This window comes from Peromyscus eremicus, chromosome 23 (assembly GCF_949786415.1).
Source record: "Peromyscus eremicus chromosome 23, PerEre_H2_v1, whole genome shotgun sequence".
Lineage (NCBI taxonomy): Eukaryota > Metazoa > Chordata > Mammalia > Rodentia > Cricetidae > Peromyscus > Peromyscus eremicus.
This window is the reverse complement of record NC_081438.1, coordinates 5,567,351-5,590,398: the sequence shown is the minus strand read 5'-3', so window position 1 is coordinate 5,590,398 and position 23,048 is coordinate 5,567,351. Positions and strand designations below refer to the sequence as shown.

General features: G+C 47.0%; 1 protein-coding gene, 2 non-coding genes and 1 pseudogene across 4 annotated transcripts; 2 read left to right on the top strand and 2 right to left on the bottom strand.

Annotated features, from left to right (window-relative positions):
- The first annotated feature begins 6,096 nt into the window (after nucleotides 1-6,096).
- On the top strand, nucleotides 6,097-8,529 carry LOC131898557 (small ribosomal subunit protein uS7-like; annotated as a pseudogene).
- Nucleotides 8,299-8,439, bottom strand: LOC131898692 (U4 spliceosomal RNA). The gene has a single exon (XR_009375999.1). It is a non-coding gene; the product is annotated as a U4 spliceosomal RNA (small nuclear RNA).
- Nucleotides 8,530-8,595: 66 nt separating the features above from the next.
- On the top strand, nucleotides 8,596-20,813 carry Sirt4 (sirtuin 4). 2 transcript variants are annotated; one of them, XM_059249095.1, is made up of 5 exons: nucleotides 8,602-8,727; nucleotides 15,405-15,899; nucleotides 17,260-17,554; nucleotides 18,384-18,597; nucleotides 20,370-20,477. In XM_059249095.1, the coding sequence occupies exons 1-4, from the start codon at nucleotides 8,660-8,662 to the stop codon at nucleotides 18,534-18,536; spliced, it is 1,011 nt and encodes a 336-aa protein (XP_059105078.1). In that variant the 5' UTR covers nucleotides 8,602-8,659; the 3' UTR covers nucleotides 18,537-18,597; nucleotides 20,370-20,477. The 2 variants fall into 2 exon arrangements, with proteins under 2 accessions (XP_059105077.1, XP_059105078.1); XM_059249094.1 differs by lacking the exon at nucleotides 18,384-18,597 and having other exon boundaries at nucleotides 8,596-8,727; nucleotides 20,370-20,813.
- LOC131898694 (U4 spliceosomal RNA) lies at nucleotides 9,448-9,588 on the bottom strand. Its single transcript, XR_009376000.1, has one exon. It is a non-coding gene; the product is annotated as a U4 spliceosomal RNA (small nuclear RNA).
- Nucleotides 20,814-23,048: the final 2,235 nt, after the last annotated feature.

The window sequence follows — 23,048 nt, the reverse complement described above, 5'->3', positions numbered from 1 at the left end:
GCCTACAGGCAAAACACCAATATACATAAAAAATGATGAAAGAGAGAGAGAGAGTCTGAGTGAGCCATTTCTTCTTCTTCTTTTTTTTTTTTTTAAGATTTATTTATTTTGTATACAGCATGTATGACTACAGGTCAGAAGAGGGCACCAAATCTCATTGCAGATGGTTGTGAGCCACCATGTGGTTGCTGGGAATTGAACTCAGGACCTCTGGAAAAGCAGTCAGTGCTCTTAACCTCTGAGCCATCTCTCCAGCCCCTGAGTGAGCCATTTCTAAGCTGATTTTGTTGTGAAGACTATAAAATTGTGATATTATGAAAGGAAGGAAGGAAGGGCTGACTCTGACCTTGGTTTTTGGAGCAGAGGCTGTGGGAAGGACATTCCAGGAGGGACTGATATTCAGAAAGGAATTCCTGAAAGGTTTGCCTACTAAAGCCAGACTTGCTGGCCCTTGATTTAATCCTAGCAGCTGCAAGGTTGAGGCAGAGGGATCTCCGTGAGTTCAAAGATGGTCTAGTCTACATAGAGAGCTCCAGGCCAGCCACGGCTACAGAGTGAGACTCTGTCTTAAAATAATAATAATTAATAATAAGGAGAATGAGGATAAAAGGAAGGGACAGACAGAGATATGTATACTTTCATCTCAAGCAGGAGGCCTGTCGCTCAAAGGGTGGATCCCACTGGATCCCCTACTGTATGACAGGTCAGGGTCCAATCCTGGCTCTGCACCTGCCGCCTGTGTGTCCTCATCCATCCAAGCATCCACTTTCTCTATACAGTGGGAGTGAGGTCTGGCAGGTTTGTTACTCAGTAGCTGTGTCCTGTGGAGCAAGTAGACTTTCTCCATCTCACTGCTTTAGTAAAGTCTATCCCAAACTCAAAGGGCGGTGGTGGTGCACACCCTTAATCCCAGCACTCAGGAGGCAAAGGCAGGTGGATCTCTGAGTTTGAGGCCAGCCTGGGCTACAGAGCGAGTTCCAGGGTAGCGAGGACTACACAGAGAAGCCCTGTCTTGAAAAGACTCCAAAAAAAGCCTACCCCAGCTAGGGATGTAACTCAATTGGTAGAGTACTTACTTGTCTGGCATACAGAGCCCCTGGCTTGATCCCCAGCACCACACAGAAACCAGGCATGGTGGCCCAGACCTGTAATCTCAGCACTTAGGAGGGAGATGGAGGCAGGAGGGCCAGAAGTTCAAGGTCATCTTTCTCTACACAGAATTAGAGGCTACCCAGAACTGTTTAAAAAACAATGATGATAAAACCCCCCAAAAAACAAACATTCATGTAGGCCCTGGAGAGATGGCTCAGAGGCTAAGAGCACTGGCTGCTCTTCCAGAGGCCCTGGGTTTGATTCCCAGCACCCACATGTTAACTCACAACCATCCACAACTCCAGAGGAGCCAAGCCTTTCTTCTGACCTCTGAGGGTACCGAGACGCTGACATATTACGTAAATATATGTGCAGGGAGGGCTGGAGAGATGGCTCAGACGTTAAAGGCTAGGCTCACAACCAAAATATATATGTGCGGGCAAAACACCTATACACATAAGTCAGTTAACAAGTAAGTTAATAAATAAATGAATAAACACATAAGTAAATCTACTAGCGGTTTTATGTCTTTTGTTTGTTTGGTTTTTTTTGGGGGGGGGGCATGTGAGACAGTCTTTTTATGTATCCAGGCTGGCCACAAACTCATGGCAATCCTCTTGCTTCAGCCTCCAAAGTCTGGATCATAGGCATGCTCAGAGGTCTCTGCAACCACCATGGCCCGTAACAACCTGAGGGAGGTAAGAAGTCAGTTCGGCTCAACCTGACTAAATAGCTGGTGCTGGTTCAAACTTGGAGAGTCTGACCCCAGTGGTTTATTTTAGGCATACTGAAGCACAGCACAGTTTGGTGGGAACGTCCCTGGTGGTAATTAACTCAATCCCGTGTGCACATTTAAAGCTTCACACGTGACTACATGGAAATTCTTTGTGAAGGGCATGTGTGACACATCTTCCCTAAAGATGGGTTCTACAGATTGGCAAGCTCATTCGTGTCTGGGGAGGGTCCAGTGGGGTCTTGGCCACACAAATAGTGCAAAGGTCACCAGGCTACTAATCATGTTTGTTCCCAGCCTTCTGAGTAAATAACAGGTTATGCATCCCTTCCTTTGAAGGAATAAGTCTGTGTGTTTCACATTCCTGGTTCCCTTGTGCTTATCTGTGAGTGCAAGGACCTCTGTGCCTCCCACAGGTATGGGCTACCACGTCCAGTATACCCAGTTTACGTACTGAGAAACTGAGGTTCATCAACAAAATGCTCTGCTCACAGCCACACAGCTGAAAAGTGGGAAAGCTGGGCTAGAGTGCAGGGCTGTCCCACAGGGGACACTTGGGGAGGACTTGAAACCCTGGGTCTGCATCACTGTCCCACCTCAACCCTGAGGACACCAGAACAACCTCAGTGACTACCAATGACCTCCAAGCTCAGCCGAAGATCTGCGGCCTGTGCCTCCTCCCTCTGTCTCCCTACTTCTTTCTACTTTACCTCCAGTCTCAGGGAGTGGCTGGATCTGAACCCAGAACCTGGGATACACGAAGACCATGCTCTACCACCGAGTCAGAGCCCAGCACAGAGGAACGCAGTTCCTCCCAGAGCCAAAGGCTCCTGGCTCCGCAGATGTCAAAACCCTGCTGGAACCCATCCTGCCCTCTCGGTCCTGGTCATCTCCTCTCCTTTTGTCAGTTTACAGCTTGCCTACCCTCTCCTCCAGGAAGCCTCTGTGACTGCCACCCCCCGGGACTTGAATTCTTGGCTCTACAACCGTACCCCTGTGCCCAACAGTCCTCATGTAAACTTCTTCCTTATAATATCTTGTTTAATACCCACAAAACCTCACCAGCCCATCACGCCTCAGCCCTGGAGGCACATTATCATTACCTGGGAAGCTTTTAAATATCTTATTTGCCCAGACCCAATCCCTAGACACTCTGATTTAATTGGTCTGGAATGTAGTCTGGGTATTAGGATTTTTTTCTCCTCCTCCTCCTCCTCTTCTGTATATCAGGATTTTTTTTTTTTTTAAGCTCTGTAGGCAATTGGCAGCCAGAGTGGAGGCCCCTGACTCCCCTTTTATAGCCAGGGGCACCAAGACACAGAGACACTAATTGTGTGGCCTGGGGTCACACAGCTAGTGAATAATGGAGACAGACTGGAACACAGAAAGTCTGACTTCAAAGTGTGATGGGGGTGTGGGGGTGGGGGGCAGAATCAATGGGTCTCCTTAATCCCCTAGTGACAGAGAAGCCGTGGGACTGTGGGGCAGCTCTGTTCTGAGACGGACTCAGGCCCCTCCGGCACGGGATATTTTTAACCGAGGAGCTGGTGTTTCTTGCAAACATCCTGCAGTGTCTTAAACACTGAGCAGATTGTTTGGGGGCTGGTGGGTCCTTGCTCTGCTGAGGTAGACTGGGAGCCAAGTCCTCTCCAGTCCCTGGAACCAGTTACTGGATTCAGGCGGGCTCTGAAGACAGTGTGGGAGGTGTGTGTGGGAGGGTGTTCCTGATAATACTTCCATACACAAGAAGGGTCAGTTTGGGATGGGTCCAGATTCCTCCTCCCCTCAGAGACAAGGACTACTTCATCCAATCCAGCCTTCTTTCCTGCTCCAAGCCTGGAAAACAGCTGGAGGACACACAGAGATTGGATCTGTATTTATTTATCTATTTATTTATTTATTTTGGTTTTTCAAGATAGGTGTTTCTCTGTGTTGCCCTGGCTGTCCTGCAACTCACTCTCTAGACCAGTCTGGCCTAGAACTCACAGAGATCTGCCTGCCTCTACCTCCCAAATGCTGGGATTGAAGGCGTGTGTAATACCACTGCCATGCCCTGCTCAGATACTGCATCTTACTTCACAGCCAGCAACATGGGTACAAGTTTGCTGTCTTCTGTTCCACTGTCCAATGGGAAGGCGCCACATGACAACTGTAGAATACTTCCAGATATATTCCAAACCTTCTCCAGACTAGTCAGAGTGGTGCGGGGCTCACACCTAAGATTCTAGCACTTGGCAGGTTGAGGCAAGGAGGATCAAGAGTTCAAGGCCAGCCTGGACTACATAGCAAGACCCTGTATCAAAAAGAAAAGGAAAACAAAACAAAACAAAAAAATATGTGTGTGTGTGTGCACACGCTTGTGTATCTCCAAATCTCTCCACTCACGATTTTTGGGCCAACTACATCAGGAAGCTTCCAGATGCCAAATTGGAAGTACCCCTCAAAATGCAAAATGTACACGGCCCTTAAACTGGCAACCTCTCTTATAGAAATTTCCGCACAAAATGCCCCACAAGGAAGCTGGGCACGGTGTGTATACACATAATCCCAGCATTTGGGAGGTGGATGTAAGAGGATCAGGAGGAGTTCAAGGCCATCTTCAGTTACACAGAGAGTTCAAAGCTAGCCTAGGCTACATGAAACTGTCAGAGAGAGGGAGAGACAGACAGACAGACAAACTGACTCACAGGAATGATGTAGCCATGAGACTATTCACTGTTGCATTAGTTAACAACATTCCCATTGGACAAACAAAATGTCCATCAACAGAAGAGATTAACCTTGGCAGGACACAGCCACACACGAAGAAAGCCAAACTGCTTGCTGACACGAAAAATATGTCCAAGATACATTGCTTGGCGGAAAGAAAATGGAAGTTGTAAAACGTGTACAAGCCAGCCATAACCAGGTGTGGCCGCGCACACCCTTTTCACAGAACGGTGTGTGGGGGGGCCGGCTGCGAGAAGATCTCTGTGAGTTCTAGGCCAGCCAGAACTACATCGGGGAACTGATACAGTCTAGAGGGTCTTGAAAGAATAGCCTATGGGTCTGCATCCAGTTTGTTTTCTCTGCCAGTTCAAGAATTAAAAGGCAGGAAAAATCTATGGCGCCACAGGTAGCAGCAGAGAAAGCAGACAGAATCAGCAGTCAAGAAAGACTCTTGGCGGGGGTGGGGAAATGCATGCATGCAGCGGGTGGGGGGGTGGGAAACCCATACATGCAGCGGGTGGGGGGTGGGGAAATGCATACATGCAGCGGGTGGGGGGGTGGGAAACCCATACATGCAGCGGGTGGGGGGTGGGGAAATGCATACATGCAGCGGGTGGAGGTGGGGAAATGCACACATGCAGCGGGTGGGGGGTGGGGGGAAACCCATGCAGCGGGTGCGAGGTGGGGAAATGCACGCACACATGCAGCAGGTTGGGGGCGGGGAAACGCACACATGCAGCGGACACACAGAAAGACCCTCTGCACAGCAGATGGGGGGTAGGGGGTGGGAGGTGTGTGTGTGTGGATGAGACTCAGGACTGGGAAAGCCGGAAAATTCAGTGTCTTCTTTAGGGCTGGAGGTTTTCAAGCCTTGGGAGAATTTTCCTCCCCTACTTCAGGGTTCCTGAGTTTGAAGAAAGGTAGAATGATTGATTGCGGAGCTGGAGAGATGGCTCAGAGGTTAAGAACACAGGCTGTTCTTCCAGAGGTCCTGAGTTCAATTCCCAAATTCCCAGCACCCACATGGTGGCTCACAACCATCTGTAATGAGATCTGGCGCCCTCTTCTGGCCTGCAAGGATACTTGCAGGCAGAACGCTGGATACATAATAAATAAGTCTTAAGAAAAAGAAAAAGAAAAAGAATGGTTGATTGCCCCAGAACTGTTGTCTGACACGTCCCGATCCATCCATCCTTAAACTTGAGGAGACTGTCCTTTAGCAGCCCAATGCTGATGGCGGATAAAAGCGAGCCGGCTTTTGTCTCATTAAGTTTAAGCGGCCATCTTGGAAAATTTCACCTTTATTACCTAGCCATGCCCCTCTGTCTGTCTGTCTGTCTGTCTAACAGTCTGTCTCACTCTTAGTCTCTCAAATCTTAGTATGAAAAACAAACCAAATCAAACAATGAACGAGCAAATAGGACCTGTGGCAGCAATCCAGAACTTGAGAGAGATATAAGTAATTTGAATTCTCCATCTTCTATAGTTTAGCCCAAACTTCCTGGAGGCTGAGCTCTAATTAACAGTAAATTAAGCCAGGTGAGGGTGTGTCTGTCTTCAGAATGACCGAGTGGGAGACAGCTACACTAGCAGTAGCAGAGACCCCAGACATTGAGCTTTCTGGGAAATGGAGCACCGATGACGTGCAGATCAACTGTATTTCTCTTCAGGATACATTGCAGTGGAAAAGTCCCCGCCCAACAGGGCTGAGAGGTATGGAAAGCGCAGTGCCCCATCCCAGGGCACCTCCCTAACTCCATGATGATGCACACAGCTCATGACTGCAGGCATAGTCAAGCATGCCTTTGAGATCATCCACCTGCTCACTGGTGAAAAACCCTCCGCAGGTCCTGGTGAATGACATCCTCAACAGTGGCCCCGGGAAAGACTCAACACGCTTTGGATGCGCAGGGACAGGAGGTGGCAGGCTGTGGGTGTGTCCCCGCCCAGTGATTCAGACGCTACTGCACACAGGTGCTCCTGAGGTCTCTCCAGAACATCCAGACCATTGCCGAGTGCTTTGCTGATGAGCTCATCGGTGCCAGTAAGGGCTCCTCTAACTCCCACGCCATCAAGAAGCATGAGCTGGACCGTGTGGCCAAGTCCAACTGCTCATTTCCCAGCTGCTGCCTAATAAATTGTGTGTCCTCTGGGACAACTGGGGGAAAAAAAAAGAGGTGGGAGGTGTGTGCACACCTGTAACTCCAGCACTTGGGTGTGGGAGGCTGAGGAAGCTACATAGTGAGACCCTGTCTCAAAGAGGGATCTTATTCTGCCCTCGAATATCTATCCTTCAGCCTCCTAGACTCATTTTACTAAAAATATAATTTATTTGATTACTGAGGTTTTTGTCACCCTCTTAAACCGTGTACGCCTAATAAAAACATCTCACCCTGCTCTTTGTGTTGGTCCTTCAATGGCAAATTCCTTTCCAAGGTGTTTTTTGAGATATGGTTTTTCTGTGCAGCCCTGGCTATCCTGGAACTCACTCTGTAGACCAGGCTGGCCTCGAACTCCTGAGTGCTGGGATTTAAGGCGTGCGCCACCACCCCCTAGCCTTTCTATTATTTTTTAAATAATTATTACTTTTTTAAAAAGCCAGTCAGTGGCAGCACACGCCTTTAACCCCAGCACTGGGAAGACAGAGGCAGGTGGATCTCTGTGAGTTCCAGGACAACCAAGGCTACATAGTGAGGCGTTGTGAATTTTATTTCTTTTTAACTCAGGTTTCAGTCCCAGAGCTGCACTGATATAGGCAAATATTTAAATGGGTCTGCCACTCTGGTGTTTAGGGGAGCCATTTGTAGTATGAACCATCAGAATCCATGCTTGTTTTATTTGTTCATTAAGATCTTTATTTCAGATAAGACATTAAAAACAAAATGATTTCTTTATTGCGTGTGTGCACACTGGTAGGTGGTGCTGTGTCACGGCGCTTCTGTGGAGTTCTGAGGACAACCCCAGGAAGCCAGTCTCTCCTGCCACCTGGTGGGAGTTGAGGATGGAACTTAGGCTATCAGGCCTGATACCAACTCTTCTTAGCAGGTTTACTAAGTTACCCAGGCTGGCTTTGAACTTGCGATCCTCCTGCCTTAAGGCTCCTGAGTACCCAGGACTGTAGGCATGTGCCATCGTACCAGACCAGGACTGACATAATGCTTGTCAGGGAACTGTCTTCTGTTTGTTGCAGGTCTCATGTATGTAGCCCAGGCTAGTCTCTCTCTTCTCCTCCCTCTCTGTCTGTCTCTCTCTCACACACACAAAATGGTGAGCTGCCGATGTGGGTGCTGAGAACAGAACTCGGGTCCTCTACAAGGGAAATAAGCACTCTTAACCAATGATCATCTCCAACCCCTTCTGTGAAAATCAAACGCATCACAGCAAATTCAATAGTCTGCAGAGACAGGCCACAGCAGTGCTCTGCTTGAGACGCCTCAAGGACACACCCGGTTTCCTCTCGGGGGTCTGAAAGTGGAAAGGATCAGAGATAAAGGTAAAGAGTTTGCCTTAGCGAGGAGCTGTGAGAATCTCTTAAAAAAGCAAACAAGAAGGCACAGGACTGCAACCCCAGCCTTCGGAAGCAGAGGCAGGGGGATGACTAGAAATATAAACCGCCCAGAGGTGTTGCAAGACCCCTGTTCTTAGTTTTGCATTTCATTCTGAAGTACAGTAAGAAACTGAGGCAAAGACACAATTTTAGTGAGAACTAAACTGGGTCCCAAATAGATGGAAAAAGATCTAATTTTCAGACTCGCAATATTCAGTCTCCGTAGAGACTGTCAAAAATTGCCAATGCCGACTATATTTCAAGTCGTCATGGCGGGGTATTGGGAAAAGTTTTCAATTAGCAATAATCGCGCCTCGGATAAACCTCATTGGCTACGATACTGCCACTGCGCAAAGCTGAACAGTGACCGGGCTCGCTCAGCTTCCCAGGGCCGGAGATGCCCATCACAGTCACGGTGAGCTCCCGCCCACGCGCGACCGCCACGTGACGGGCCCCGACCCAGCAGTTTCTCCTCCGGCGTCCGCGTGGACAGATCCTTGCCGGTGGGTTATCTCGCGCCCGGACGCTCGTGATTTACAAACAGCGCAGCCGCCGCTTGGGATGCTGGGGCGACCCTTATGCAAATCGAGACGACGTCATCGCGATGGCCCGGGTGGAGACTCACAACCCCGGTGGGAGAAAGCGGGTAAGCCCAAGGGACCGACGTGCGGTCGGATGCAGAAACAGACCTTGGTGGGGAGAACCCGGGGCATAAAGACTCTCGTCTGTAACCCTAGCACTCGGAGAGGCTGAGGCAGGAGGATTGCCGCTAGTCACGGATACATAGTGAGAGATCCGGAGGCGGAGACAGGAGGATTGCTGCGAATTTTTTGTTTTGTTTTTTTTTGTTTGTTTGTTTTTTGTTTTGTTTTTCGAGACAGGGTTTCTCTGTGTAGCTTTGCGCCTTTCCTGGGACTCACTTGGTAGCCCAGGCTGGCCTCGAACTCACAGAGATCCGCCTGGCTCTGCCTCCCGAGTGCTGGGATTAAAGGTGTGCGCCACCACCGCCCGGCAGCTGCGAATTCTAAGCCATCCAAGTGAGCCATAAAACAGATTTCTTTTAAATGAACGACCGACCAGGATAGAATTTATCTCCAAAACTTCAGGAAAATAAAACTGGGTCAGCACCTCGAGCAGAAAACGTTAACAGATCAGAGATGGAAACAAAAGCAAAGGGACAGAAATGTAAACAAAATAGGAAAAAAAAGTAACAAAAATAAAGAGATAAAAAAGTAAGTAACAGATATGAGTCAAAGTGCGATACAAGTTTAAAGTTTCATAGAAAGAATTAGGATAAGTAGTAAACACTCACCAAACAGAGAAGCTGAAACACTTTTTCTTTTTTCCTTGAACCTGAATTATTCAGTCTCCGTAGAGACTGTCAAAAATTGCCAATGCCGACTATATTGCAAGTCGTCACGGCGGGGTATTGGGAAAAGTTTTCAATTAGCAATAATCGCGCCTCGGATAAACCTCATTGGCTACGATACTGCCACTGCGCAAAGCTGGAGATCACCGCCCCCTGCGCATCTTCGCTAGGAAGCGAGGCTCCTATTACAGAAAGGGGGGTTCAAGTCGAGTGGAAAAGCCTTCGGTTATTGTCAGCGGGACAATTACACCGCCTCATATAATCTTCTGGTGCTCTCTATGTGAGGCTCAGGAGGAGATTACTGTTTAATTTAAGTAGGTGTACGTGGGGGAACTGCAGCAAAGCACTATGGGAAGGAACATGCTAATAGCCTCAGTTCCCAGCGCGCAAGGGGCAATTGGAGGAACCCGCCCGCGTCAAGGTGTTCCTTTGGCTCCATGTTCCCCCCTTTCCCAAGGAGGCTTTCTTGTTTATGATTTTATGCACACTAAAATATGTGTATAAAGTCTACATAACATAAAATGTAGTTTTAACTATCTTAAGGGTAAATTCAGTGTCATTGAATATATTTACATTTATCTCCAGAACCTTTTGATCTTCCCAAATCAAAACTTTGTAGACATGAAACTCTGGGCTCCCTAGCCCTTCCTTGGTAACCGCTCTCACTCTAGATACTTTCATAACTGGGAACACGTAATGTGTGTGTTTCTCTTGCTGTAAGAATTCTTTTTAAGCTGGGCATGGTGGCAAACACCTTTAATCCTAGTACTTGGGAGGCAAAGGCAAGTGGATCTCTCTGAGTTTGAGGCCAGCAAAGACTACAGAGAGAGACCCTTTCTACGGAAAAAGAGGGGGGGAGAGTTATTGATAAGATTTATTTATGTGTATGAGTGTTTTTCTTGCACATATATACCTTATGGGAATGCCTGGTACCCATGGAAATCAGAAGGTATCAGATCTGGAGTCACACAGGTTTGTGAGCCACCACGTGGGTGTTGGGAACCAAACCCAGATCCTCTACAGGAGCAGCCAGTGTTTTAAGCACTAAATCATCTCTCTCCAATCCCTTATTGTAACTTTTTGTGTGTGTGCCTCCGCCTTCCAAGTGCTGGAATTAACGGTGTATGCCACCACTGCCCAGGCTACTGTAACACTTTATGACTCATCCATTTTGTAATACATTTCTGGATTTCAAGCCTTTTATTTATTTATTTATTTTCGAGACATGGTTTCTCTGTGTAGTTTTGGAGCCTGTCCTGGAACTCACTCTGTAGACCAGGCTGGCCTCGAACTCACAGAGATCCGCCTGTCTCTGCCTCCCGAGTGCTGGGATTAAAGGCATGTGCCGGCCAGCATTTTTTGTTTGTTTGCCCCTGTCTCGGAAAAAAAACTAAAAAAGAAAAAGAAAGAAAGAAAGAAAGAAAGAAAGAAAGAAAGAAAAACCTAACAGTAGCTGAGCCTTTGATCCCAGCACTTGGGAGTCAGAGGCATGTGGACCTCTGTGCTTTCTGGTCAAGAGAGTGAGTGTATAAGTCTCTATGTATTGCTGGGTGTTGGTGGCGCACACCTTTAGTCCCAGTACTCAGGAGGCAGAGGCAGGTGGATGTCAGTGAGTTCGAGGTCAGCCTGGTTTACACAGAGAAACCCTGTCTCAAAAAACCAAAAAAACCCTCTTTGTATTATACTTGGCTTTGCTCAGATTGACTTAAAAAACATGCATTTTTTCAAATTTATAGACATATTTCTTCATAGTCCACATTGGTTATGTGTGTGTGTGTGTGTGTGTGTGGTGTATGTGCATATGTGTAGGGGAGGCAGTGGAGTACAGAGGAGAATGTTGGGGATCCCTTCTATTACTCCCTACTTTATTCCTTTTGAGGCAGAGTCTCATCTCTATAGCACCATAATCCCTCTTTAAAATTTTTTTAATTTTTATTTTATTTATTTATTTTTTTTTTTGAGACAGGGTTTCTCTGTGTAGTTTTGGTGCCTGTCCTGGATCTCGCTCTGCAAACCAGGCTGGCCTCGAACTCAGAGATCTGCCTGGGTCTGCCTCCCGGGTGCTGAGATTAAAGGTGTGCCCTACCACTGACCAGCCCTTTTTTAAAAAAATAAAAAATGTGTGTAGATGTGGGGCAAAGGACAACTTTGTGGAGTCAGTTCTCTCCTCCCACCTTTATGTGGGTTGCCAGGCCTGTGCAGCAAGTCTTTACCTGCTCAGCCACCTGGCAGGCCCCAATCCATATATAACTCATAGCAGGGAATTTTATTACTTTGCAATGGAAGAGAATATACGTACCGAAGAGGAAAACGAGTCAATTCTGCCAATTGTGGTGATGCACGCCTTTAGTCACAGTCATGGGGAGGCGGAGGCAGGCAAATCTCTATGAATTCAAGGCCAAGCCTGGTCTACATAACAAGTTCTAGGCCAGCCAAGGCTACATAGTAAGATCCTGTCTCAAAAAAACAAACAAAAAACTCAAAAACCCAAACCAAAACCGAACAAACAACAACAACAACAAGAAGTCAGTTCTATATTATGAAGTGTCTGTTAGCCGGGCACGGTGGCGCACGCCTTTAGTCCCAGCACTCAGGAGGCAGAGGTAGGGAGATCTCTTGAGTTCGAGGCCAGCCTGGTCTACATAGTGAGTTCCAGGACAAAGAGAAACCCGGTCCCCAAAATCAAACAAATAAACAACGACAACAACAAAATAAGGTGAATTCCTAAAGTAGGGCTGTTTAGATGCTATTTTGCACGTAGGACATTGGAAACATTAACCATCTCTTTGCCGGGCGTGGTGGCACTAGCCGGTATTCCCAGCACTTGTGAGGTGGATCAAGGAGTCTGGAGTCAGAGTAGGCCGCATGAGACCCTGTCTCAAAAAACAACACAGAAAGACCAACCAACCAACTAACCAAACACAGAAACTCCAAAAGGCAATCAGTGTCTCATGTGAGCAGCACACCCGGAACCTTAACTGAGCTGACCAGGAAAGACAAACGGAAGTCAGGGGAGGACCGCGGTAGACTCGCAGGATTGTGGGACTTGTAGTTTTCTTCCGATTATGTCTGCTTCGTGGACTACACTTCCCAAGATGCACATGTAGCGAGCCAGTCCCACTGTTGGGTGAAAATTGTGGACGGTAAGTGTTCTGATCCCTCTTTAGGAAATCCCGCTGTGCATTTTTACAATAGATTCTCTTTGTCCTTTTTGTTCTTGAGGGGCTTGAGGGGACACGGAGGAAGACAGCTCGTCCCAGCCAAACCCGACTGTTTAGCTGTTTCACGTGTAGTTGGGGAATGTCACGGAGAAAGCCGGGTCCTGAGCTCAAGTGTAGGAAGCCCAGCCTAAAATGTTTGCCTGTCGCTGGGTAATTTCTGCATTATATCCAAAGCTATGTCGAATGCTTGTTTTTACAATTAGAAAACTGACAGGCAAGTTGTGTGTGTGTGTGTGTGTGTGTGTGTGTGTGTGTGTGTGTGTGTGTTTTGTCTTCTGTGTCCAAATAGCAGAATTTACAATGTACAGTAAACAGACATTATGGGAGAAATGAAGGACTTGAAGGGGTGTATGTGAAGACACGAATAAAATCAAAAGCCTGGAAGATCAGAACAACGTCCTGAAAACCTGCCGTACTGGGCTGCAGTATAGCTCGGTGATAGAATAATTGATTACCTAGGGTCGCAGAGGCCCTGGGTTTGATACCCAGCACCATGTAGAAAAACACAACAACGACCAAAAAAAAAAAAAAAACAAAAAAAAAACCCAAACAACTGACATACTAGAATTCAAATATCTCATGGAGAAATAAGATAAATCCAGTGTAGCTGGGTGTGTCCTGTAATCTTTGGCCTGGGCTACAGAAAGAAAAAGTAATAATTCTGATTTAAAACTAGTAGGGTTACAGAACAAATAGTCTTTTAAGAGATAATTTTAACAAAAATATAGATAAGTAGACGGGTGTGTGGTACATACCTTAAATCCCAGCACTTGGGAGGCAGAGGCAGGCGGATCTCAGTGAGTTTGAGGCCAGCCTGGTCTACAGAGTGAGTTCCAGGACAGCCAGGGCAACACAGAGAAACCCTGTCTTGAAACATGTCCCCCCCCCCAAAAAAAAAGATACTTAAAAAACTTTAAATTAAAATTTATGTGCTTGGATATTTTACCTACACATGTATTTGTGTACCACCTTTGTTCCTAGTGCTTGCGGAGGCCAGAAGAGGGTGTCTGATCACCTGAAACTAGAGTTTCAGTAGATGGTTGTGAGCCACCATGTGGGTACTGGCAATTTAACTCAGGTCGTCTGGAAAAGCAACCCGTGCCCTTAACCTCTGAGCCATCTCTCTAGCCCTGTAACTGACTTCTTACACTTAGCATACCCCCCCACCCCATGTACTGTCTCTCTGTCCTCTGAGTATAGCCCAGACTGTTCTGTAATTCTCTCCCTAGCTGAGTGCTGCGGGTCGCAGGAATATATCATAAGAACTCAGCTGGTTATGGCAAAGTCACTACCTGGAGGGATCAGGGAATTCCTCCAGAAGAACCCAAATTCCAAGGAGCTTTTGGTGTTATTTGGCTTATTATATATCAGGTGTATTCTGTTATGAAAATCATGTGTGCCTTCATAGTTTTCCCAATTGACTTTTCCCTAAGAAGGGCTAACAGTGTGGACTGATCACTCTCTGGACATACACATTCCAGGTATTTGGAGAACAGCCTCAGGAAAGGCTTTCTCTGGAATCAGATATCTCCCTTAACCACTTCAAGGACTAGCAATAATAACAGTCCACATGCAAGTCTCCTGACTTAAGGTAAATCCCACAAGGAGACACCACCTAGGTCAGGTGGACGGTAAGTAATAGCTTTACACAATTTAGCTTGGACCCTCCCTTCTTAACTTCCTCCTTTCCCAAACCTTACCTCTAGTTCCAGATCTCCCTTTACCTATCACCAGAGGCATCTAGCTGTACACTAGGAACACACCTTCTCCCACCCTGAAGATAAACGGCAGATAGCTTGGACAGATAGGAGCCACAGGAAAAAAGAAGGCAGTTTTATTTTCTCCCATTAACCTAGCAACTTAGAGATTCTTAACATTTTCTACTAATCATGTTTAAGACTATAGTTGAGCACATAAGATCCCTCTTCTTAGATATTACCCGAATTTAGCCTTTAGTTAATTCATTTCCCCATTGGTCACTTCCCTTTGGGGTTGCAAATGATAATTAACGGTTATTGCCTCTCAATGTGATTCTTATCACCCCTCCGTTTGACCCTGGAAGCCTGGCATTATATACCAGGACTTCCAGGGCATGAGGGATGGAGAAAAGAGAATGGAAGAACTAGATGGGTAAGAACTTGAGAGGAACAAACTGAGATGGGGAAGAACTAGATTGAAGGGCTAGAGGAGAGTACCAGAGGAATGAGATGGAAGATGAGGAAGAGCCAGATAGGAAAGTACTAGCTGAGTAAGAACAAGCTGAAAAGGACCTAGATGAGGCAGAATTAAGATGAGAGAATTAAGATAGAACTTAGAGGGAGCAATAGATAAGTACAGAGAGAATTCAGGCAAGAAAGGAGCTAGACATGAGAACAGAACTGAAGCTGTGTATAAAGGATGTTATGCCAGAGGAATTAAAGCAAGTGGACTATAGAGCTCGGTGTGCTGAGATTTCCTGAAAACAGTCCTCGCCGTTAGTAGTTCTCTCTCCTGAGCCCTGGGATGTATAATATTAAGGCTGGTCCTGCTAATATACAAGAGCTGAGGATAGCCCCCAACCTTCCTGCTTCTATCTCCCAAGTACCGCAATTCGAGGCAAGGGCCACCATGGCAAATTTTCATAGCTGAATGTTCCCACAGTGGATAGACACTTTTTTTTGTTATCCATCCCTCGGTTGGTGGTTAACTTTCTTGGTGAAACCTAGCTTCCCTCATGGGTTTCTTTTTTTCTAGAAGGAGAATGAGTGCATTGACTTTTGGGTCAACAAAGGGCCGTTGGATGAGGACCCTCAGCCGGCCGAGCTCTCGTGGCCCTCCTGGGTTATTTGTGCCGCCGAGCCCTCCTGTAGACCCTGAGAAGATCAAAGAGTTACAACGCTTCATTACCCTTTCCAAGAAACTTCTTGTGATGACAGGCGCAGGAGTATCCACGGAGTCTGGGATCCCAGACTACAGGTCGGAAAAGGTTGGACTGTACGCCCGCACCGACCGGAGACCCATCCAGCACATGGATTTCATACGCAGTGCTCCAGTCCGCCAGCGGTACTGGGCCAGAAACTTTGTGGGCTGGCCTCAATTCTCCTCTCACCAGCCCAACCCAGCACACTGGGCTTTGAGCAGCTGGGAGAAACTTGGGAAGCTGCACTGGTTGGTGACTCAGAACGTGGACGCTCTGCACTCCAAGGCCGGGAATCAGCGGCTGACAGAGCTCCATGGATGCATGCACAGGTGCCCAAGTCTACCGGGTTTGGCCATAAGAGGATTGTGTGTGGTTCTCCAGGTGAAGGGCCTTTGGCTGTCTGGAGCAGGGTTGTCTTAGATCCAGAGCAAAGGCTTCCTGGGCAAGTCGTTGGCTTTGGGGTTAGGCCTAGTGAACTGAGAGAGGAAGTAGGGACAGAAACAGGAAAAGGAGCAAGCAGAGAAAGGATGCCTTCTGGTTGGCCTGTATCCTTGGAGCAGTGCTCGCATGGGCGGAGCTCTGGGTTCAGTTTCCCAGCGCCAGGAAAAATAATGTGAGTGGGGCTGCATCCGGCAGTGACTCCCAGTCTAGAATACAATTCAGAGTTATCATCGCCACTGTGCAGAAAGAGCCACCATGACGGTGGTGAGTAGTATTGTTAACCCTGAGTTTGGGTTAAAAAAAAAATTATTTCGCCCGGCGGTGGTGGCTCACGCCTTTAATCCCAGCACTCGGGAGGCAGAGGCAGGCGATCTCGGTGAATTCGAGGCCAGCCTGGTCTACAAAGCGAGTTCCAGGAAAGGCGCAAAGCTACACAGAGGAACCCTGTCTCGAAAAACCAAACCAAACCAAACCAAACCAAACAAAAACCAATTATTTCACCAAAAGTGAAAGCTAGGGTGTTAATGAACCATCTCCAATCCAATGTTGGTCCAGCATCACTGTTGGGAAATTAACTCCCTAATATGGTCGTTTCTCCTTTCTTCTTATTTTATTTGTTTGTTTAGGTGAAGACAGAGTCTCTGCGTAGCCTTGGGTAACCTGTAACTCACTATGTGGACCAGCCTGGCCCCAAACTCACAGAGATCTGCCTGCCTCTGCCTCCCGAGTGCTGGGATTAAAGGTGTATCCCACCACCCTTCCAAAAGTGACTTCACAGGGAGTGGCAGTGACAGTCACTGTAGATGGACAGGACAAGTGCGGAGGGGGACACGGGTTTGAGTACTGAGGATTGGGTGTAGACCCTTTAATACACTTCCTCATGTTGTGGTGACCCCCACCCCCACCATAGAATTATGTATGTTGCTACTTCAGGACTGTCATGTTGTTACAGTTATGAATCATAACACAAATATCTGATATGCAGGATATCTGATATTCGACCCCCTGTGAAAAAGTCATTCAACCCCCAAGGGTCGCGACCCACAGGTTGAGAACCACTGTTCTAGCGGTGGCAAAGGGGGGGGAGAAGACGAAAATGAAAATGGATGTCCTCAGATGGGGGGGTGGTCCTAGGAAAAGAGAGTGACTCTTTTTTGTTGGGGGGTTGAAAATGGTTGGGGCTGCTCTGGCAGCTTTATCCCTCGCAGGAACTAATTAATACTCAGCAGGTCTCATGTTTGCGTTTAGAGTCCTGTGCCTGAACTGTGGCGAGCAGACTCCCCGCAGGGTGCTGCAGGAACGTTTCCAAGTCCTGAACCCCAGCTGGAGCGCCGAGGCGCAGGGTGTGGCCCCTGACGGAGATGTGTTCCTCACCGAGGAGCAGGTCCGCAGCTTCCGGGTCCCGTCCTGTGATCGATGCGGTGGCCCGCTGAAACCAGATGTCGTTTTCTTTGGGGACACGGTGAACCCAGACAAGGTTGACTTCGTGCACAGGCGTGTGAAAGAGGCCGATTCCCTGCTGGTGGTGGGATCGTCCCTGCAGGTACCTCACTCTGTCAGGGTCACGGCGGCCCTTGCCCGTTGTACAGGGTGAGACTTCCTAGAGGTTCTCTCTTATTTGGGTTTCCTTTCTAGTCTTCGTGTGTGAGTGTGTGTGTGTGTGTGTGTGTGTGTGTGTGTGTGTGTGTGTGTGTGTATGAGTGTGCATGTGTATGCAGGCATATCAATGTTGGATGCCATCTGTTGCTGTCTACCTTAGGTTTTTTTGCTTTTTGTTTTGAGACAGGGTTTCAACATCCGTGGGTGTTAGGAACTGAACCTGGGTCCTCTGCAAGATCAACAAATGCTCTTAACCACTGAGTCATCTCTCTAGCCCCTAGCATAATCATTGAGACAGTCTCTCAGTGAACTTAGGGGTCATGGAATGACTAGACTGGCTGGTCAGTGAGCTCCTAGGAACCCCGTTGTTTCCGTCTGTGAACACTAGGATTACACGTGATTACCACCAAAGCCAGTGTTTACGTGGATGCTGGGAATCTGATCTCAGATTCCCATACTTGGATAGCAAGAACTTTATTCAGTCAACCATTTCCCAAGCATGATTACCCCTTTGTAGACTGACTGATTGATTCATTGATTGTGTGTAGGTCAGAGGACAACTCGTGGGGGTCAGTTCTCACCTACCTTCCATCGTGGGTTTTGGGAATTGAACTCACATCATCTGGCATGGTTGGACCTTTACCTGCTGAGCTATCTCCCCGGCCCCTCAGCTCCCTTTTGTCTTTTTTTGTTGTGTTTTGTTTCTGAGGTTGCAGGGTAGGTAGTTCTTTTCCTGGATCTAGCGCGAACTCTCTTGTCTTCTGTCTGGGCAGGTGTACTCCGGTTACAGGTTCATCCTCACCGCCCGGGAGAAGAAGCTCCCAATTGCCATTCTGAACATCGGACCCACGAGGTCGGATGACCTGGCTTGCCTGAAGCTGGATTCCCGCTGCGGAGAGTTGCTGCCTTTAATAGACCCACAGTGACCGAGGTCTGATGTTCAGAGGCTGGAAATGGACTTTCCGTTGTTGAGTCCTGCTGCTGTAGGTAAACACCTTCTCAGACGGAAGGGTCTAGCCAGGTGTAGTGGTTCATGCTTGTGATCCCAGCCCTCAGGAGGCTGACTAAAGAGGGTGGCCTGGAGCTCAGGGCCAGTCTCCATACAGAGTGGCTAGATTAGGCCACAGGTGTGAGACCCTAACTCCAAACAACAAAAACAAAACAAAAGCCAGAAGACAGAGTCTGTTCCCTATTAGACTGAGGAGTCAGGTGACTGACCAAAGAGACAGTTCTAGACTTCATATATGACCGTTTTTTTTTTTAAACTAAAACTGTTTTTTAAAACAGTGGATGGGGTTTTTACTGTTGTTTTGTTTTTAACCTATTTATTTTTATTGTTTGTGTATGATGTTTTGCTTGGGTATTGGTCTGTACAACATATTCATGCAGTGCCCGCAGTGGCCAGAAGAGGGCGTCAGATTCCCTGGCACTGGAATTGCAGGTTGTAACCCACTACGTGGGTGCTGGGAACCAAATGCTTTGGGGGCTGAGCCATCTCTCCAGCACTGTGTTGCTGGCTTCTAAGGACAGGGTTTTGCTGTGTAGCCCAGGCTGTTGCGTTACTTGCTTATGTAGCCCAGGCTGGCCTTGAATCTGGGGCAATCTTCTTGCCCCAGCCTCCCAAGTGTGCGCTCAGCTCTAAGTCGGGTTTGTCTTTCTTTTTAAGATTTACTTATTTATGTATATGAGTGCTCTGTCTTCCTGTAGGTCTGCACTAGAGAAGAGGGCATCAGATCCCCTATAGATGGTTCTGAGCCACCATGTGGGTGCTGGGAATTGAACTCAGGACCTCTGGAAGAGCAGCTAGTGCCAATTCTCCAGCCCTTATTTGTCTTTCTGAGAAATCAAAGCAAAACAAAACACAAGATGTCATGTGGTTTGTGTTGCTTCTGGAGAGGACTAGAGTTCATTTCCCAGTTAGATGCTTATAACTGCCTGAAACTCCTGAAACTCCACCAACATCCTCTTCTAAACTCTGAAGACATCTGCACACACTCATGTAATTAAACATAAAATCTTTTTTCTGGGGGGGTGGGGCGCGGGTGAGTTTCGAGACAGGGTTTATCTGGAACTCTCTCTGTAGCCCAGGCTGGCCTCAAACTCACAGAGATCTACTTGCCTCTGCCTCCCGAGTGCTGGGATTAAAGTCAATAACCACCACTCCTGGCTGTTTGTATAACTTTAACATTTTTATAATTTTATTTATTTTTATATGTGTGTGTGTGTATGGATGTATAGTTATCATGATATGTGTGTCTAGGTCAGGGAAGGATGTATAGGAGTCAGTTCTTGCCTTCTGTCATGTGAGTTCTGGGGACTGAACTCATGTCCTCAGGGCTGGCAGCAAGCACCTTTACCCACAGAGCCAACTTACTGGCCTGTAGACCTGGCAGGCCTCTGATCCTCCTGCCTATGCCTCCAGAGTGATGGGATTTTTCTTTTTTTTAAATAATTATTTTTTTTTATTTTATGTGCATTGGTGTTTTGCCTACATGTAGATATGTGTGAGGGTGTTAGATGCCCTGGAACTGGAGTTATAAACATACAAGCTGCCATGTGGGTGCTGAGAATTGAACCCAGGTCCTCTGGATGAGCAGCCAGTGCTCTTAACCTCTGAGCCGTCTCTCCAGCCCCCAGAGTGCTGGGATTAAAGGTGTGCGCCACCATGCCTGCTCCATCCTGGTTTTTTAGTGGGTAGGCTGATGTTTACAACCGTTTCATCCTCTCCGATGACATTAACTTGTTTGATTTCTTTTCAGGTCCCTAAGGATTCTTCCTTTCCCTTCAAACTAATGGAAGCTTACCGACTGCGTCCTATAGAGGGCAGCAGAGCAATGTCTACAGGCCAGTCCACCGCTGCCCCCTGCTGTTTACAGACCAGCTGTCAGAGTCCTGGGGTAGAGCTGCCCTCCCCCACAAGAAAGACTTCAAGAGGTAGCTGTTCTTGATGGCACAGCTCTGTCACCTTCCCTTTCATATGACCTGGAAGAAGAAACAGGAAGTTCATAAGCCAGCACGGTCTGTGGAGGGCCGACATTGAGATCTCAGTAATTCTGGGAATAACCAGAAGGGCATCTGTAATTCGCTTGTAATTCCAAGTGGTTGTGTCTGACTGGAAGCACTTTGATATTTTTTAACAACATGAGCAATAGCATAAGTTAATTTTTTTTTATTAACCAAACAATAAATTATTTTTAATAGCATATCAAGTGTGCGGACTGTGCATTTGTATATACAAGAAAGCACGGGTCTTATGCTAGTGTGCCACCAGGATTTCCACTTGATGTTAGCTCTCAGAAGGGGACGCCTACCTTGAACCTGGTTTATGATGAGAAAACAGTTCATTCCCTGTGGGTTCTTCAGCTGGTATGTTTGATCACTGTGCTCAGTGTGCCCTGAAATGTGAGGCACGTGGAAGACTCACGATCTACTTCGGAAAGCCTCCCGTCTGAGCTGAGGACAGGCAACACATGCTGACCCCGCCCCAGCCTCGGGAGCGATCTCAGCTCCCAGGGTAATGCATGGTCTTGGGCTGTGCAGAGTGCGGGGGCTGCCCCGTCCTTCATTCTGAAGACATACAGGGTTGTACATCTCATTCCAGGATTTTTTCCTAAAGACTTACTTTATGATTTTTAATTTGTTCGTGTGTATATTCGTGTGTGTATGCACAGGTGGCCAACGGGTCCAGAAGAGGGCATTGGAGTCCTTGGAGCTGGTACCACAGTTGCTCATGAGTGGGCTAATGAAAGTGCCCGGAACTGAACTCTGAAGGCGTAGCCAGGGCCCTTAACTGTTGAACCATCTGTCTAGACATCCTGCTCACACACACCCTTTTTTTGAAATAAGGGCTCACCTGCAGACATACATGTTTTCTTTGTATTCTCTACTGAGGTAGAATTCTAAAAACACACAAACAAAAAACCCAACCAATCAAACACAAATAAATCTCTCCCAAGAAGAACTTGGTATTTCTGGAAGCCCTGGCCATTCTGGAACTCATTATGTAGACCAGGCTGGCCTCAAACTCACAGAGATCCTCCTGTCTCTGCCTCCAAAGTGTTGGGATTAAAGGTGGCAGATCTTGAATAGTTAATAGACTAATTAATTCAGGCCAGTTCAGAGACAAGGCCTTATGAGGCCCAGGTTGGTTTCTAACTCATTACTTATCTGAGAATGACTTTGAATTTCTGATCCTCCTGCCTCTGCCTCCCAAGTTATGAGATTGCAAATGTGTGCCACCATGCCTGGCTTAATTTTTCTTTTACTTTTTTTTTCAGTGCTGGATACTGAACGTGAGAGCCCTGTGCATGCTAGGAAAAGGCTGTCTGTGAACTACATTCCTAGACCCTTTAATTTTTTTTTTCTTCTTTTTGGTTTTTGAGGCAGGGTCTCTCTATGTAGTCCCAGCTGTTCTGGAACTAATCTTGTAGACCAGGCTGGCCTTGAATTTACAGAGGTCCACCTGCCTCTGCCTCCTGAGTGCTGGGATTAAAGGTGTATACTAGCCCAGCACACCCAGAAAGCTTTTTTTTTTTTTTCCCATTTTTACTTACTACAAATAGAGCACAGCATGAAGTTGAAACTCAGAAAATAGACAGAAGTGGGTTTCAACCTGTTTTGCTATTTACTAATTAGATGAATTTAAGTTATTTTGTGTGATTTTCAGTCATATTTTTGAATAAATAAGGATTGGCTAGCATAGTTGGTTAGATCCCTAGCACATAAACTGGGCATGGTGGTCCAGACCTGTAATCCCAGCTCTCAGGTTGATGACAGGAGTATTAGCAGCTCAAGGTCATCATAGAGAGTTCGAGGCTAGCCTGGGGTAGTACACTAGACTCTCAAAAAAATTAAAAATTAGAATAATAGTTACTTCAGTGGGTTTTGAAGAATGAGTCACATAGCGGTATATTTGGCCCACAGTAAGCAAAGGCCCACATGGCCATTAGGGTATAGGATGGAGGAGGAGATGGTATCATTTCCACTAACCTCTGTCCCTGTGGAGTATACCCAGATTTCTTGATGATCTTCCCCAGGGCCTCATTTTTCATTTCTTGTATAGATCTAGTTATTCATGTATTTTAGGTATATGGATGTTCTGTCCGCATGGACATCTGCACACCAGAAGAGAGCATCAGATCTCATTCTAGATGGTCGGGAGCTGCCATGTGAGTGCTGGGAATTGAACTCAGGACCTTTGGAAGGGCAGCCAATGAATGTCCTTAGCTGATGAGCCATCTCTCCAGGCGCCTCATTTTCTTTTTATGTAGTTTAATTAAAAAAAATCACAAGTACTAAATAGCCAAAACAAACCTCCCTTACAAAAATATTCATTCAACATTTACAACACATCATTTTACAATCCGTCTTCTCGCTTACCCACCAGTCCCACACCTTTATCATATATGACATGGCCACTACTATTTCTTTTAAAAGAC